The sequence below is a fragment of the Xiphias gladius genome, chromosome 8 (genome assembly GCF_016859285.1).
Source record: "Xiphias gladius isolate SHS-SW01 ecotype Sanya breed wild chromosome 8, ASM1685928v1, whole genome shotgun sequence".
Lineage (NCBI taxonomy): Eukaryota > Metazoa > Chordata > Actinopteri > Istiophoriformes > Xiphiidae > Xiphias > Xiphias gladius.
In genome coordinates this window covers 976,263-989,041 of record NC_053407.1, presented here as the reverse complement: position 1 = coordinate 989,041, position 12,779 = coordinate 976,263, and the positions used below count along the sequence as shown (strand labels likewise).

Here is a 12,779-nt window from a genome sequence, read left to right as displayed (position 1 = left end):
CATGTCGGTGATTGATGAATCTAAATTTAAGGCCACTACAGGGTAAATTGAGTTTTTATGTAAAAGTAGTGAATGACAGAATGAGGGAGCGGGTTTTGGACACTGATGTTAGGCCCCCTTCCTCGAAAACAGCTTAATCTCTGTCCATGGTGCTAAACTACGGGCTCCTTCTGTAACCATTAGACCTGCTGTCGTCCATTGTACTGAACCATTAACTTGGCTCGCATGGAGTCCGTCAATCGACAATACCTCCCACCCCGTCCGTGGTACTGAACCACTTGGCTGGACCTACATGGATTGCTTCCGTGGAGTTGGTTTGTCCTTTAAAAAAGAGACAATGGCTATGTAATGGCCTCAATTCAAAATTCACAGAGCAGAAATAGTACTAATAATGAGACTGTATCACATGCTGAGTGTTTCTGGAACCCAAGCTGGGGCCCCAGCTTTCTGCTTTTTTGTTTTGTTTTTTGTGACATGCTAAAATAAGAAGATCTACACGCCTGTTTTCGGTCCAGAATTCTCTCGCATCTCTTTGTAAACCCCTTCCCTGTGAGTACTTAGACGTGGCTGAAACTTGTGAGTGTGTGACTTGGACGGAAAGGACGGGTGACAAATGAAAGGCAAAAGCTGAAAAATAAGCGGAGGAACAGGGTGACAATGCCCCCATCTCTGAACGGTTCGATGAGCAGGAGAATGTCAGATCTCGACCCAGGTGAAGACCTGTGGGAGACTTTGGGCCGACGTGTTGCACAGCGCTCTCCACCACCATCATCGAAACACCAAATGAGGTCCAAATCTTTTGGAAGAACGGTGTCCATCCCTCCGGTAGAGATCCAGAGACTCAGAGTGTCAATGCCAAGGAGCCTTGAAGCTGTTCTGGAGGCTCCTGGTGGCCCAACACCTGACTAAGATTTTTCATGCTGGTTTTTCCTTTAATCTGTACTATATGCTGTAGATTAGGTCTGCGGTAGCCAAATCGGTTTATTATTATTTTCAGTACTACTTGTCCCGGTGACTGAAAAATGTATACATTAAAGTAAAATCTGAACCAAAACCAATGAAAGAAATAGGAAAACCATGAACCATCAAATCGGTGATGATCAGGGACAACACAGGTTGTACCGACCATCTGCTCCCGGGACAAGCCCCTTAAAGTCAGATATCGGATTAGGACTGAAAAATCGCGCAGACCTACTCCTCCCCTTTTAAATTCAATCCCACGTCTCCGTGGGCGACGAAGAAAAATCTGAGGATGTCATCGAATCTCGTTAGGCGCTCTGCTCGTGAGCTGCCCATCCTGTCTGCGGGAGGGGGCTGCTGACGCGGGCTGGACTGACGATAAAAGGTGGACCCGGTGCTTGTCTGCTGCGCGCCCACCAACCCCTGCTGCCGACTCCGGACTGGAACAGAGGGCGGGAAAGTCGTATCCAAGGTAAGCTGCTGCCTTTGCCTTTCCGTTTCTCAGTTCTCTGGAAAAGTTCTCCCGGGTTGACCAAACAGCCTACTCACGGTGGGACACCCGGTCCCGGCCGCTCGCCGACGGGATTGGTCCTCGGCACAAACGCTTCCAGACACTTCTCTCTCTCTCTCTCTCTCTCTCTCAGATGCAGAAGTGCTTCGGGATTTTTTGCTTGTCGCTCGTCCTCTGCGCGACGCTCTCCGAGACCATCGGCTTGGTCATTGCGGTAAGATGTGAGAGCTCAGCCCCCAACACAGCTTCAGCAAGGTTTTCCTCTCCAGTCACATTCAGATAACAAGACACAAAAATGTAGGATCATTGCCGATATAAACGGACCTAATATATATTATATCAAATGACAGTAAGAACCCATTGGACGACACATAAAGAGGTTAAATACATTTAGGTATATAGGTGTAAATGGGTAAGGTTTTCAGGTTATTATAGTGCAGTGTGGTTATTAGAATAAGTAGGTAAGAAGTGTTGTCCAACGTAAATTGGCACATCCGCACACGCTGTATAATGCGGGCAGAGTTGTGACCGTGCAGGGCATGCAAATGGTCTGCCACAGGGATCCGGTTTCCGAGCATTTCTTTAGGTCCCGTGCCAGGAAACCAGACACCGAGGGAAGAAGGCACCAGAACCGACCATGGTAAACGCTGTCCAAAGGCCGATCTCGGTCAGGGAGCTCTCACCGGTTAAAGTGGGAGCTGGGTTGACTTAATGAAATTCGGTTTGGCTGGTTGGTCTGTAAACCTGTGTACAGTGTGTGTGTGTGTGTGTGTGTGTGCGCTCCTTTACTGGCTTGACTGGTTCAACCACAGACTTCAGATGTACCCCGAATATTCACTCTTCGTATTTGAAGAGCCTCGAGAGACACTTGATAAAGGAGGAGACATTTCAGAAGGTCTCACTGGAATCAGTCACCACTGAACAGTGACCTGTCCGCGACCTGACCGTTGTGCGTCTCTGCGTCCTGCAGGCGAAGGAGAAGCGCGGCTGGACTCTGAACAGTGCTGGCTACCTGTTAGGTCCCCGTAAGTACTGACCGCACACACACACACACACACACACACACACACACACACACACACACACACACACACACACACACACACAGAGCATCAGTAATCAGCTGTTATCCAACGCCTCACTTCAGCACATCTGGAAATGCCATTTAGGACGACGCAGCTTAAACATCACCACGCGTTCTTACAGCAAGTAGATTTCAAAATGTCCACAACGTTTCTCTGTCATGTCCTGTGAAAACGCGATACAGCTTTCACCAAATGACAAAATCCCTGACTTGTGGACTTAATGTTACATTATTTTGGTTGATATCAGGGAACGTTTGGCCCCAGTCTGTAATTTTTTGTATGTATAGTGACGAAAAAGACATTTAAGCCCATCAAACAAACGCTACTTTCCCTTCTACCCAGGAGTTATTCCCATTTTGGTCCCAACAGTGTTCTGGGCATCAGGGAGGTGCTACCGTCTGGCGATGCTGACATGGCATAGTTTGATTGGCTGTATATACTAACCAGCTTGTCTATGGGAAGCCAATAACCTGAACCTCACAGCTGAGGATATTATTCCTCACATTACTGTCCTGGCTGTACAGTAAGCAAATGGTGGCCTTTTGAACAGTGTTTGAAATAATTAAACTACACTTCCAGAACTGCTGAATGTGCACAGGTTAACTTCGTGTTCTGGCAAGAAAAATACAAAAAAACAAACCCCATCACTTATCTTTCAACACGAGCCCTTTTCTGCTAGAATGTGGTCTCTGTCTCCATTCTGCCTCCGCCATGTTCAGTCTTTTAGATTTCCTCAAACACAGCGGCCTCAGTTGGCTGGAAGCCAGACTCCCCTCGAGTGTCAGCAGCTGATTTCATCTAACAGCGACACTTACAAACCTGTTAATGTCCATGAAAGTTCGTAAACGCTGTGGGCGGAAAAGTCTTCAGAGGTTTTAAAGTCATGTGATTAGACAGTTTAACCCCAGTTCAGGGATTAAATAGGGAATGCCTTTGCCAGAGGCAGAGTTCCGAGAGGGGCCAGGATTGAGGCGCGCTTTTTAAAAAAAATATAAAACAAACAAAAACAAATGAAAGAAGGCTTTAAACGAGTGTTTGCGATGCATAGGCAACAGTTTGAGGCAATTCAGTTCAATAATTCAGGCAATATTATCTTTGGCAGAGTTACGGTCGAAGACAACCGACCCCGTCTCCCTGCAGACACGTTGACTTGTGAACGTCGGGGTGCAGGTGGAACCAGTAGCATTAATGATGTTAGTTCCAAGCCGCTGGTGTGGCTTTCTGGGACACTTAACGGAGTGAAGCCTGCGTTGACGTTCTCATTTACACCTGCGCTTTGACACGTGGCTCTGTAGATGACTGTGGATATGGACTTTAAAACTGACTCTTCTCCCTCTTTTTATTTTGGACTGTTTTCATGGTCCTACCCATCTGCTTTCAGTTGGTGAAGTTGAGATAGTCCATTAACTGTGTGCGGCAGAGATTAATAAGGACGAACACAATTTCTTACAAACCTTTCTGAATTTGCTTAAATATAACCCCCCAATCTGAAGAAAGGCATAATGGAATATAATATTTTGCCAAATGTCGGAACTATTTCTTTACATTCACAAATCTTTCTTAAGTTTCAAGCCGCAATCACTCATATTTTTTTTTTATCAGAACAAGCTAGAAACATGCTATCACCTTATGAAGCTGATATGGCAGCTGTGCTTGCAAACAGCTCCCTATTTACACAGAGGGGTGTTTGTGTCCACCCAGTGAATGTAACTCCAATACTCACTCTTTCTGATCTGTCCATTCGAAACCAAAAGTGTAAAACGAGTCATTTACAGATGAAACAAATTAGCTAGAACTTGCGAGCCAGTGAGCTTCAGAGGTCTTGCTAGGTACTAGACTTTGGACAGAGCCAGACGAGCTGTTTCCCTGTTTCCAGGCTTTAGCCTCATATTTAACGGACAGGCACTGGAGAGGTATAGATCTTCTCATCTAACTCTAATAAGTGTATTTCCACAGGTGCTGAACTATGTTTTGATTTAAAAATATTGATTAGTGCAGCTTTAACCAAAAGCGGGGGATGGATAGGAGCTTTTATTCCAGCACCCGAGTAGACGTAAACCGTCTGTACAACTGTTGCTAAATAATGACCTTCCGCACACCTCGAGCATCATTTTCTCATTTTAGTCAGCCAAAGAGTGGTGACTAATCTCTTTGAAAAGCTTGGTGGATTGCGTGAAACTGTTGCCTGTGTATCAGAGCTTACAAAAGACACAGTCGTAGCTGGACAGTGAATCAATACTGTTTTCTCTCTTTGACCCTGTCCACTGTCTCAACTGTGTTGGTTAATTTAGTGTAATTTAAGGACTGCCTCATTGCCTTTAGAGGACACATTAAGTGAACACTGGGTATCCAGATGTGTGTGTGTGTGTGTATGTTCTTACCAATTTGTGGGATCCCAATCAGAACAGGAACCCTGGAAATGTTGTCACTTTGTGTGTGTGTGTGTGTGTGAGAAGCCCAGGTAAAGGTTGCTCCTGCCTCATCCTGTGTTTCAGGTCGTATTGATCACCTAATTCAGATAAAGGATTCTCCCAGTGCCAGAGGCAGAGACGAGCTGGTCACTCAATGTAAGATAGAAACATACGGCCACTGCAGGGCCTTGGTGTCAGGCCAGGAATTGCTCTGTCCAAACATCCTGCCTCTTAGCCGCTTCTGCCCCTCATCAGGGGCGGACGTCTGCCATCCTGCTGCTGTCCGCGCTTATGCATCCAAACGTTGCATTTCTCTCTCTGCTTGAAGCAAAGGAATTCATGCTGATCTCATATGAATGGCTGTTGGGTGAAGAGGGATGTGGCATCACAGTGTGGATTACACTGTTTACGTACTGTCAGTAGCGTGAGAAGAAGAGGAAAAACTCCTACTACTCCATTTTATGAGCACTCACACATTAAAATGGTCACCGCCCCTGCGAGCCAGTCACACCAGATTAAATAGCCTAAATTAGCAGTAGTGGTTAGTTAGTAAGAGAAAGCAGGTGTGAACAGAACAGTGAATAGCTACGTTTATTTAGCTGAATCAATTATATTAATGTTAATAATGGATGATTAGGGTTAGGGTTAACGCTAAAGTGTCAGCGAAGGTTACGGCAGCCATTTTGCCGCAGGTAGTTGACACTTCTGTCGTTCTTTTTGCCAAGGAGGAGGTTTCACAACCTTCAGATATTCTGGTATCTCCAGCTATCGTGAATAGTTTCTGGCCATTGGGTTGCTTGTAATTATGGTACGTGCAGTATGATATTAACACAGGATAAATCAGATCTTCTGTGTTTTGAAAATGTCACGAATGACTTGAAAGCTTTTTCAAACAACTACTATTGGAGAAACAGTTGAGGATTTTTGGAAATATGCTTGTTCAATGTTTTATCCAGAGTAAGATTAGAGGAGTAATATCACTTTCAATTTCGCGTGTCCAGTAGATACTGTAGGTCCAGGCTAGACTAGTTTAGCATAAACCGATAGCTTACCTCCATTACCAGTAAAAGAAACATGCTTTGCAACAGCTCCAAAGCTGCCCTGTAATATTGCATCATGTTAGCTGGTAATTAAGTCACTTTTACCTTCATGTCCTGCTTTTAAATTTTTCATTTGCACGAGTTAAATGAGGTATAACGTGTAGATAAGACGGAGCTGTTGTAAGGGACATGTGAGGGAGCTAGACTAGCTGTCTGTAGCTAAGCTAAATACTAGACCCACATTACGGCCTCTTACATTATTTACTCCACACAAGCTTTAGGTGCACTCCCTATTGTGTGGGCTATGCAAGCTCTCTGTTTGCATAGCAGATGTGTGTATTGGCTTCTGTTGGCTCCTTTGATGTTATAACCCACTAATCTAGGAAGTCAAGACAGCCTAACGTTTCAAAACGGATGCCACAGATGAATGTGTGCTTTTGAAAGACGAAATTCTGCCCCTCTGCACGGAAACAGACTTGGAATGCAAAATGGGAGCATTTTCCTAATTGTTAAAATGGAGTGAAGTCTTCACTGGTTGTTGCATATTTCAAAGTACTTTATGCTGCTGTCACTGGAGTATAAGAACGTGAGAAAAACACCTTGTGTGTCCTTATACCGAGCTACAGTGCAGTTATGTTATTAGGGCAGTGATCCATTTTCCGTGCTGGCTTTCTACTCCAACACGCTAGACTTGAAATCAAAGAGGTTAAAGGCGGTTCGAGTTTACAACACTGACTCTTACCGGTAATTGTGACAATCCCCCAGTTTTAGGAAACAGAAAGTAATTGGTGAAGTTAACATAAACTTCAATCGATTCTCCTATTTGATATTTGGGGTCAAATCCTTTCCAGTTAGTGACTAGCTGACGTCTACGACTCAGCAGGCGCTCGTTATCCACCCTGCGGACAAGGCGCAACAGCCATCTTCTCCTTTTTGCCTGCTTTTCAGAGTGTGAAACACATGATCAGAGTCAGCCCTTTTACCGTTTGGTCACGGTTTCAATTTCAACCCATTGTCCACGAGAGCCGACAAAACGAAAACATATTACTGTTCTATAGTTTCTGACGGCACAGCACCTCCTGACAGAATATGCAGATTTTACTCCGATTGTTGGAAAGAGATCAAACTCACACGTGCCCCAAAATGTCCCTTTGCAGAAGGATTCGGGATTCTCTAAATTGATAGTTCATTCATACGTGTGTAAGTCCAGTTCTTTTACAGTAATTTCCTAATTATAGCGTAGCAATCAAGCCGACAGGGAGGGTTTTCCACTGGAAACATTCTTGTGATGTTAAAACCATAAAGTTATCAAGCATTGAAAGTAGAAGTGGCTGAATGGAGACATTTTCGGGCTTAACCAACCTAAACGATCATGTAGGTGGTTTGTCCCTACCCTAGGATATGAACCATAGGGGAGTGCCAGCGGCCGGCGTACCTGACCTTTGTTGTCATGGTAACATTAATAAACCCGCGGTTAAGGTTGTGGAACGGTCACGGTTTGGTTAGGCGTATGCATCAGTTTCACACAGCAGACTGCTGTTTGCTTCTGGTGTGTTTCTACACTTGGAAACAGCACCCTCCTGTGTGAAAGCCCTGTGTTCAACTCATCCATCCACCCAAACCTCCTCCTAACACAGTCTTTGTTGTTCTTTATACTACGTCACCTGACTTCCTCCTTTGCACCTGTCATAATCACCACTGCCACTAGCAGTCGCCTAACGATTAAACTTAACTACAGGTTGTAATAAATTGCTGCACAGACTGCCTATTTTTTTTTTTTTTTTAAACAGGACGACAGTCTTGTTAAGGCACATACCACATAACGTGCAACGTCCACGGTTCGATTCCCAGCCAGGGAACCTTAGTTTCATGTCATACCCCCGCTTTTTGCCCTTGTTTCTAATCTCTCTGTCACACTGTCGACTATCAAATAAGGCAAAATGCCAAATAATAAACTTAAAAAGATAAAAGTTTTACATTTTCAGGAAATATATATAATGAAACATAATTTTTAAGTAGTACAAGACAAACTACAGAATAATTTTGATTATAAAACACATGGCATTTAGCAGTGAAGAATATATAATTTCAAGTGAAAAGACCAAAATACAAAGGGGCCTATAGATACAGGAGGAGCAGTTTGTACTTGAAAGACAAAACCATTAAAATACTTTAATTTTCCTTCTTGGGGTCATCCAATGTCATGTAATTTAATTGGACTTCATGTGTATGTTATAGTTCAATACACACACAAAGAGTACAGGGGGGGCCAGCTCAAGCACTACTTTAGCTAATGAGGAAGCCCATGAGATGAGTCAAACAGTTCAGGCCACTTAGCGTCTCTCCTCTTCAATCACACATCATCACCACTCGTAAAGTAGTGTACTGGGTGCGAAACGTTAAAGGCACATACCTGAAAAAGACTGCTGGCTAATGCTATGCCGCAAAGTCAAAGAAAAGTCGAATGAGGTAGATACTTTCTGTAGTGTAGTGAATATACATGTTCATTAACTTAATCATTGGCAAACATGTAACGCAAAAGGTTATTTCGTAAACAGAAAAAAAACAAAACAAAACAAAAAACAAGCCATTTAACAACACCCATATTCCAAGCTGCAGCTCTGTATCCTATCCAGGTAGCTGTGAATGACATGTGCGTCCACCTTGCTCGTTTGGTACACAAATACATACGTGTTTTGAAAAAATATAAATAAACAATAACAATACAACAACAATAACAATAACACATTGTACAGATTGAGTGAGGACATGCTGTTTTCGGCTGCCATCATTGTTTGGATTAGGAAATAGTCACATATCTGTATTTTTTAATCCACGTGGACTTGTTTTCCACGTGGAAAATACCTTCAGAAGTGACCTTCTGTGTTTTCCAGTCTATTGAACGGCAGAACTATCATAAAGCACTTAAACCAGAACCACCAGTGATTCAAACACATCAAAAAAAGGTTGTTTGCAAAATGTTTAATTGTTGGTGAGTTCATAGGATGAGGACTTTGAACTCTGTTCATGACATTTCACTATGACCTGGAGGCCCATGAAAACTCTGTGCCACTCTTTGAATGCGAAGACTCCATAGGAATACGCTTAGAGCTAATGATTCACCTATCACCTCGGCTAAGCTACTCACTTTGCCTTTCCATTATTTTATTTTCATTTTTGTCATTATTATTCTAATTCATTTTCTTGTGCGTTAAAACTACAGCCTGTCCTATTTTGAATGTGCTTTTTATTCCTTCTGTTGGTCAAATCTGTTTTACTGCAATTCCATGAGCCAAGCCCTGCAGGTGGTCTGTACAAGTTTGGAAATTAACCAATACAATTACAAAGCAAATACCATGCTGACATAACCAAGTGTACAACAATGTCCTTTAGCTCTTTTTACAAAAATTAGATAGAGGTGTGCCATGTGTTCACTTTGTATGTATGTGTGTCTCATGTGTTATGCTTCTGTAACAGTGCGATACTTAGGAAAATGTCTGTGTTTTCTGTTGTTATTGTATTAAATAGGCATTTCAACAGTTCAGGCTTTGTAAATTAATATTTTCTGTTCCCAAGTGATAGTGTATTTTCAGTTCAAGCAAATATTCAGTAAAAGAATTTCATTCACAGCTGAAATATTGAAATCCTGGAGCAGCTGAAAATTATTTTCTTGAAAATGAAACATGTAAATCATACTTTTACTTTTATCAAGTTGAATGGCAGTTTAACTTTACATCATGACATTGCTGGTATTTCATGTGAACTTAACTTAGGGCTGCAACCAGTGGAATCAAATGCTCAGCTGACCCATCTGCTGTTTGTATGACTGTATCGATTGTGATCACTCCCCATTGTCCAGATGGAATAGATGGACACAGGACACTAGGAGACAAGCCGGGTCTGGCTGGCAAGAGGGACATGGGTCAGGAGGAAGACTTCAGAACAGGTCTGTCCTTCTCTCACACATAGAAACAGGACAATCTTCCTCTACTGTTACAATATAGACTATAGACCCTGAATAAAAAAAACAAAAACAAAACCAGTCCCTGCATCTCACTGTTTTATTATTTGAAACTTAACTCAACTGGAGAGTCACTGCATTGCAACATATCAGAGACCACTGCAAACACCAAAGCAACCACCTAGGAACACTGAAAAACAACAAAACACCCCCAAAACCCTTGCAAAGACTTAATTACGCCCAAGCCAAATTCATAATGGCTCTGGCAAGCCATTTTAAGAAAAAACCTTAATGTTTCGCTTCAAGTTAGTTCACTAGACTTTCCCAGAATGTTGATTTGTCATGTTAAAGAACTTTTAAAAGCATTTTTTAAGATATGTCCTTGTGTCAAGATATCTTGGTATCTGGAGTTATTCATTTCCTCATACAGACAGGTGACAAATGAAAGGAAAAAACTGAAAAATAAGTGGAGAAACAGGATGACAATGCCCCCATCACTGAATGGTTTGATGAGCATGAGAATGATGTGACTCATGTGCTGTGGCCTTCACAGTCAGAGTCAGATCTCATCCCAGTTGAACACCTGTGGGAGATTTTGGGCCGACGTGTTGCACATCGCTCTCCACCACCATCATCAAAACACCTAATGAGGTCCAAATCTTTTAGAAGAACGGTGTCCATCCCTCCGGTCCAGAGACTTGGAGAGTCAATGCCAAGGAGCCTTGAAGCTGCTCTGGAGGCTCCTGGTGGCTCAACACCTGACTAAAACTCTTCATGTTGGTTTTGCCTTTAATCTGTCACCTGTCTGTGTGTTGCTACCAGTGGTCTCATCAAACCTTACAGTGCATTGCCAAGTTAAGATGACATAACGGGCTGCATTTTGTTGCTTTGCCACCACAGATGCCCTAAGAATAGCAGATGAAGACATCATCCACACCATCATTGACTTCCTGTCGTACCTCAAACTTAAAGGTATGCCTATCATATCTGTCTTAACTAACTTCTTATTTTTTAACATCAGTACAAGTTTATTGCATGTACTCAAAACATTTTTCTAAAGCTATGGTTTCCAACTGTTTTTGCTTGTGACTCCTAAATATGAAGCAATGCCTCAAATTGCATCTCCACATCACAGGATATTAAATATACAGAAAATAGCTTTAACTTTGAGGAAACTGAGGTATAGACAAGAATCTATGAATGGCTAGTGAATGTCAGCCCATATAAAGTATACACATGTAAGGCCAAATTTGTAGAAAATCTGTTGTTTCCCGGTCGACTGGGCGATTGATTGGTCGATACGCTCTCATTTGACCAAATTCTCATCGGTCGGACAGTCGCTGGTGTTACTTTCATAAGGAGAACAGCTCTTCATCAGTAGTCTTCCAGGATGAATCCATTATTTATTGTGGAGGTGGGAGGGACAGACTACCTGTGAATACGGAAAATCTAATGGAGACTTCTAGGTCTAACTTATTTAACATTTATGGAATGTTTACTCGGAGTCGGCTCCAAACTAATTGACGCCATGTCAAAGAAGTCATTGGTTTGGCTGCATTTTGTTACAACGGATAAACAAAAAGTCGAGTGTAAACTTTGCCAACAGCAGTTTGCATATCACATCTCAACAACCAACATCATCTAAAACCGGCAGGCTAACTTGAATGCGCTGGGTTGCTCCGTCAAATTTCCTGTTCACCGCCTGAGGCTTTGAGTGTATATTCCTCAATAGTTCTTGAGCTGGGATCACCAGTTGACATAGTTCTCTTTCCAAAAACCATATCAATATGGGCAGGTGCAAGCTGGTCGCCTCTGAGTCTCTTATCATTTCAGTATAAAATAATTAGGTTAAAATTATATAACATGCTGTAAAGCTTATGTTTATTTGTAATTCATTTAGGCTAAAAAGGCGACCTAGCAGAGTGCACTCAGTGCACTGTGGCCAATTGAGTTATATTGACGTTAGTTGAACTGAGAAAACTCTTGTCTGATAGGTACTGTATTTTCTACAGTGATGTTGTGTGAGCCCTGACAACTACAAGTTTGTGTGTTGCAGAGATGGGTGCGTTGGACAGCCTGCTTTCCTCTGTGACATCAGAAGAACTGGCCAATCCTTAATGGGTCTGCCTCCCTGCTGTCAACCTTCCTCCATCCAAGTCTGTCTATTTCTGCTGTCTAGGCTCACACTGCCCTAAATGTCACCCTACTGTTGCTCCATTCAAACTCCGACACTGGCTTTATCCTGGCACCAAAGATCTGATTCTTTAATTCTTTGTGACAGAAATTGATTTTCCCCCCAATAAAAATATCAGACCTTTCTTCTCCTGTGTAAATAAAACTCAATCTCTAATGGGGATCAGTGAGTGTTTGCTGACTGTACTGTCTAAGTAATACAGACCTCTGATCAGAAACCAACACTGTATTATCATCTAAATATACTACCATCTGATTTAAGAGATTGGAATGAAATAAACACACAAATGGCACTGGACAACTTGAATTTTTTTTCACATTTTGTACTAGTTACTGAAATCTTTGTTGAAGCTATAAAACTCGTACCATCAACTGGACCTTTTTGACAAGTAAGCATCAATAACTACAAATTGTTCTGTCAAATATATAACTTACAACCCATTAAAAACATCCTGAATTTAACATCTTGAAAGCTTAAAAATAGGAATGTTATAACTATAAAAATTGTATTCTTTTGTGAGGTCTAAAAGCACAGCAACTGAAAATGTCTGATTATCCAGAGTAGAAGCAATACTTTGCGCATGTGTTCGAGTGTTTTTTCCCCAAACAATCCGTACT

At 42.3% G+C, this 12,779-nt stretch overlaps 1 protein-coding gene across 1 annotated transcript; it reads left to right on the top strand.

The window, feature by feature from the left end:
* The first annotated feature begins 1,356 nt into the window (after positions 1–1,356).
* gal (galanin/GMAP prepropeptide) lies at positions 1,357–12,534 on the top strand. Its single transcript, XM_040133622.1, has 6 exons — positions 1,357–1,432; positions 1,605–1,685; positions 2,442–2,496; positions 9,867–9,953; positions 10,869–10,940; positions 12,025–12,534. The coding sequence occupies exons 2-6, from the start codon at positions 1,605–1,607 to the stop codon at positions 12,084–12,086; spliced, it is 357 nt and encodes a 118-aa protein (XP_039989556.1). The 5' UTR covers positions 1,357–1,432; the 3' UTR covers positions 12,087–12,534.
* The last annotated feature ends 245 nt before the right edge of the window (positions 12,535–12,779 follow it).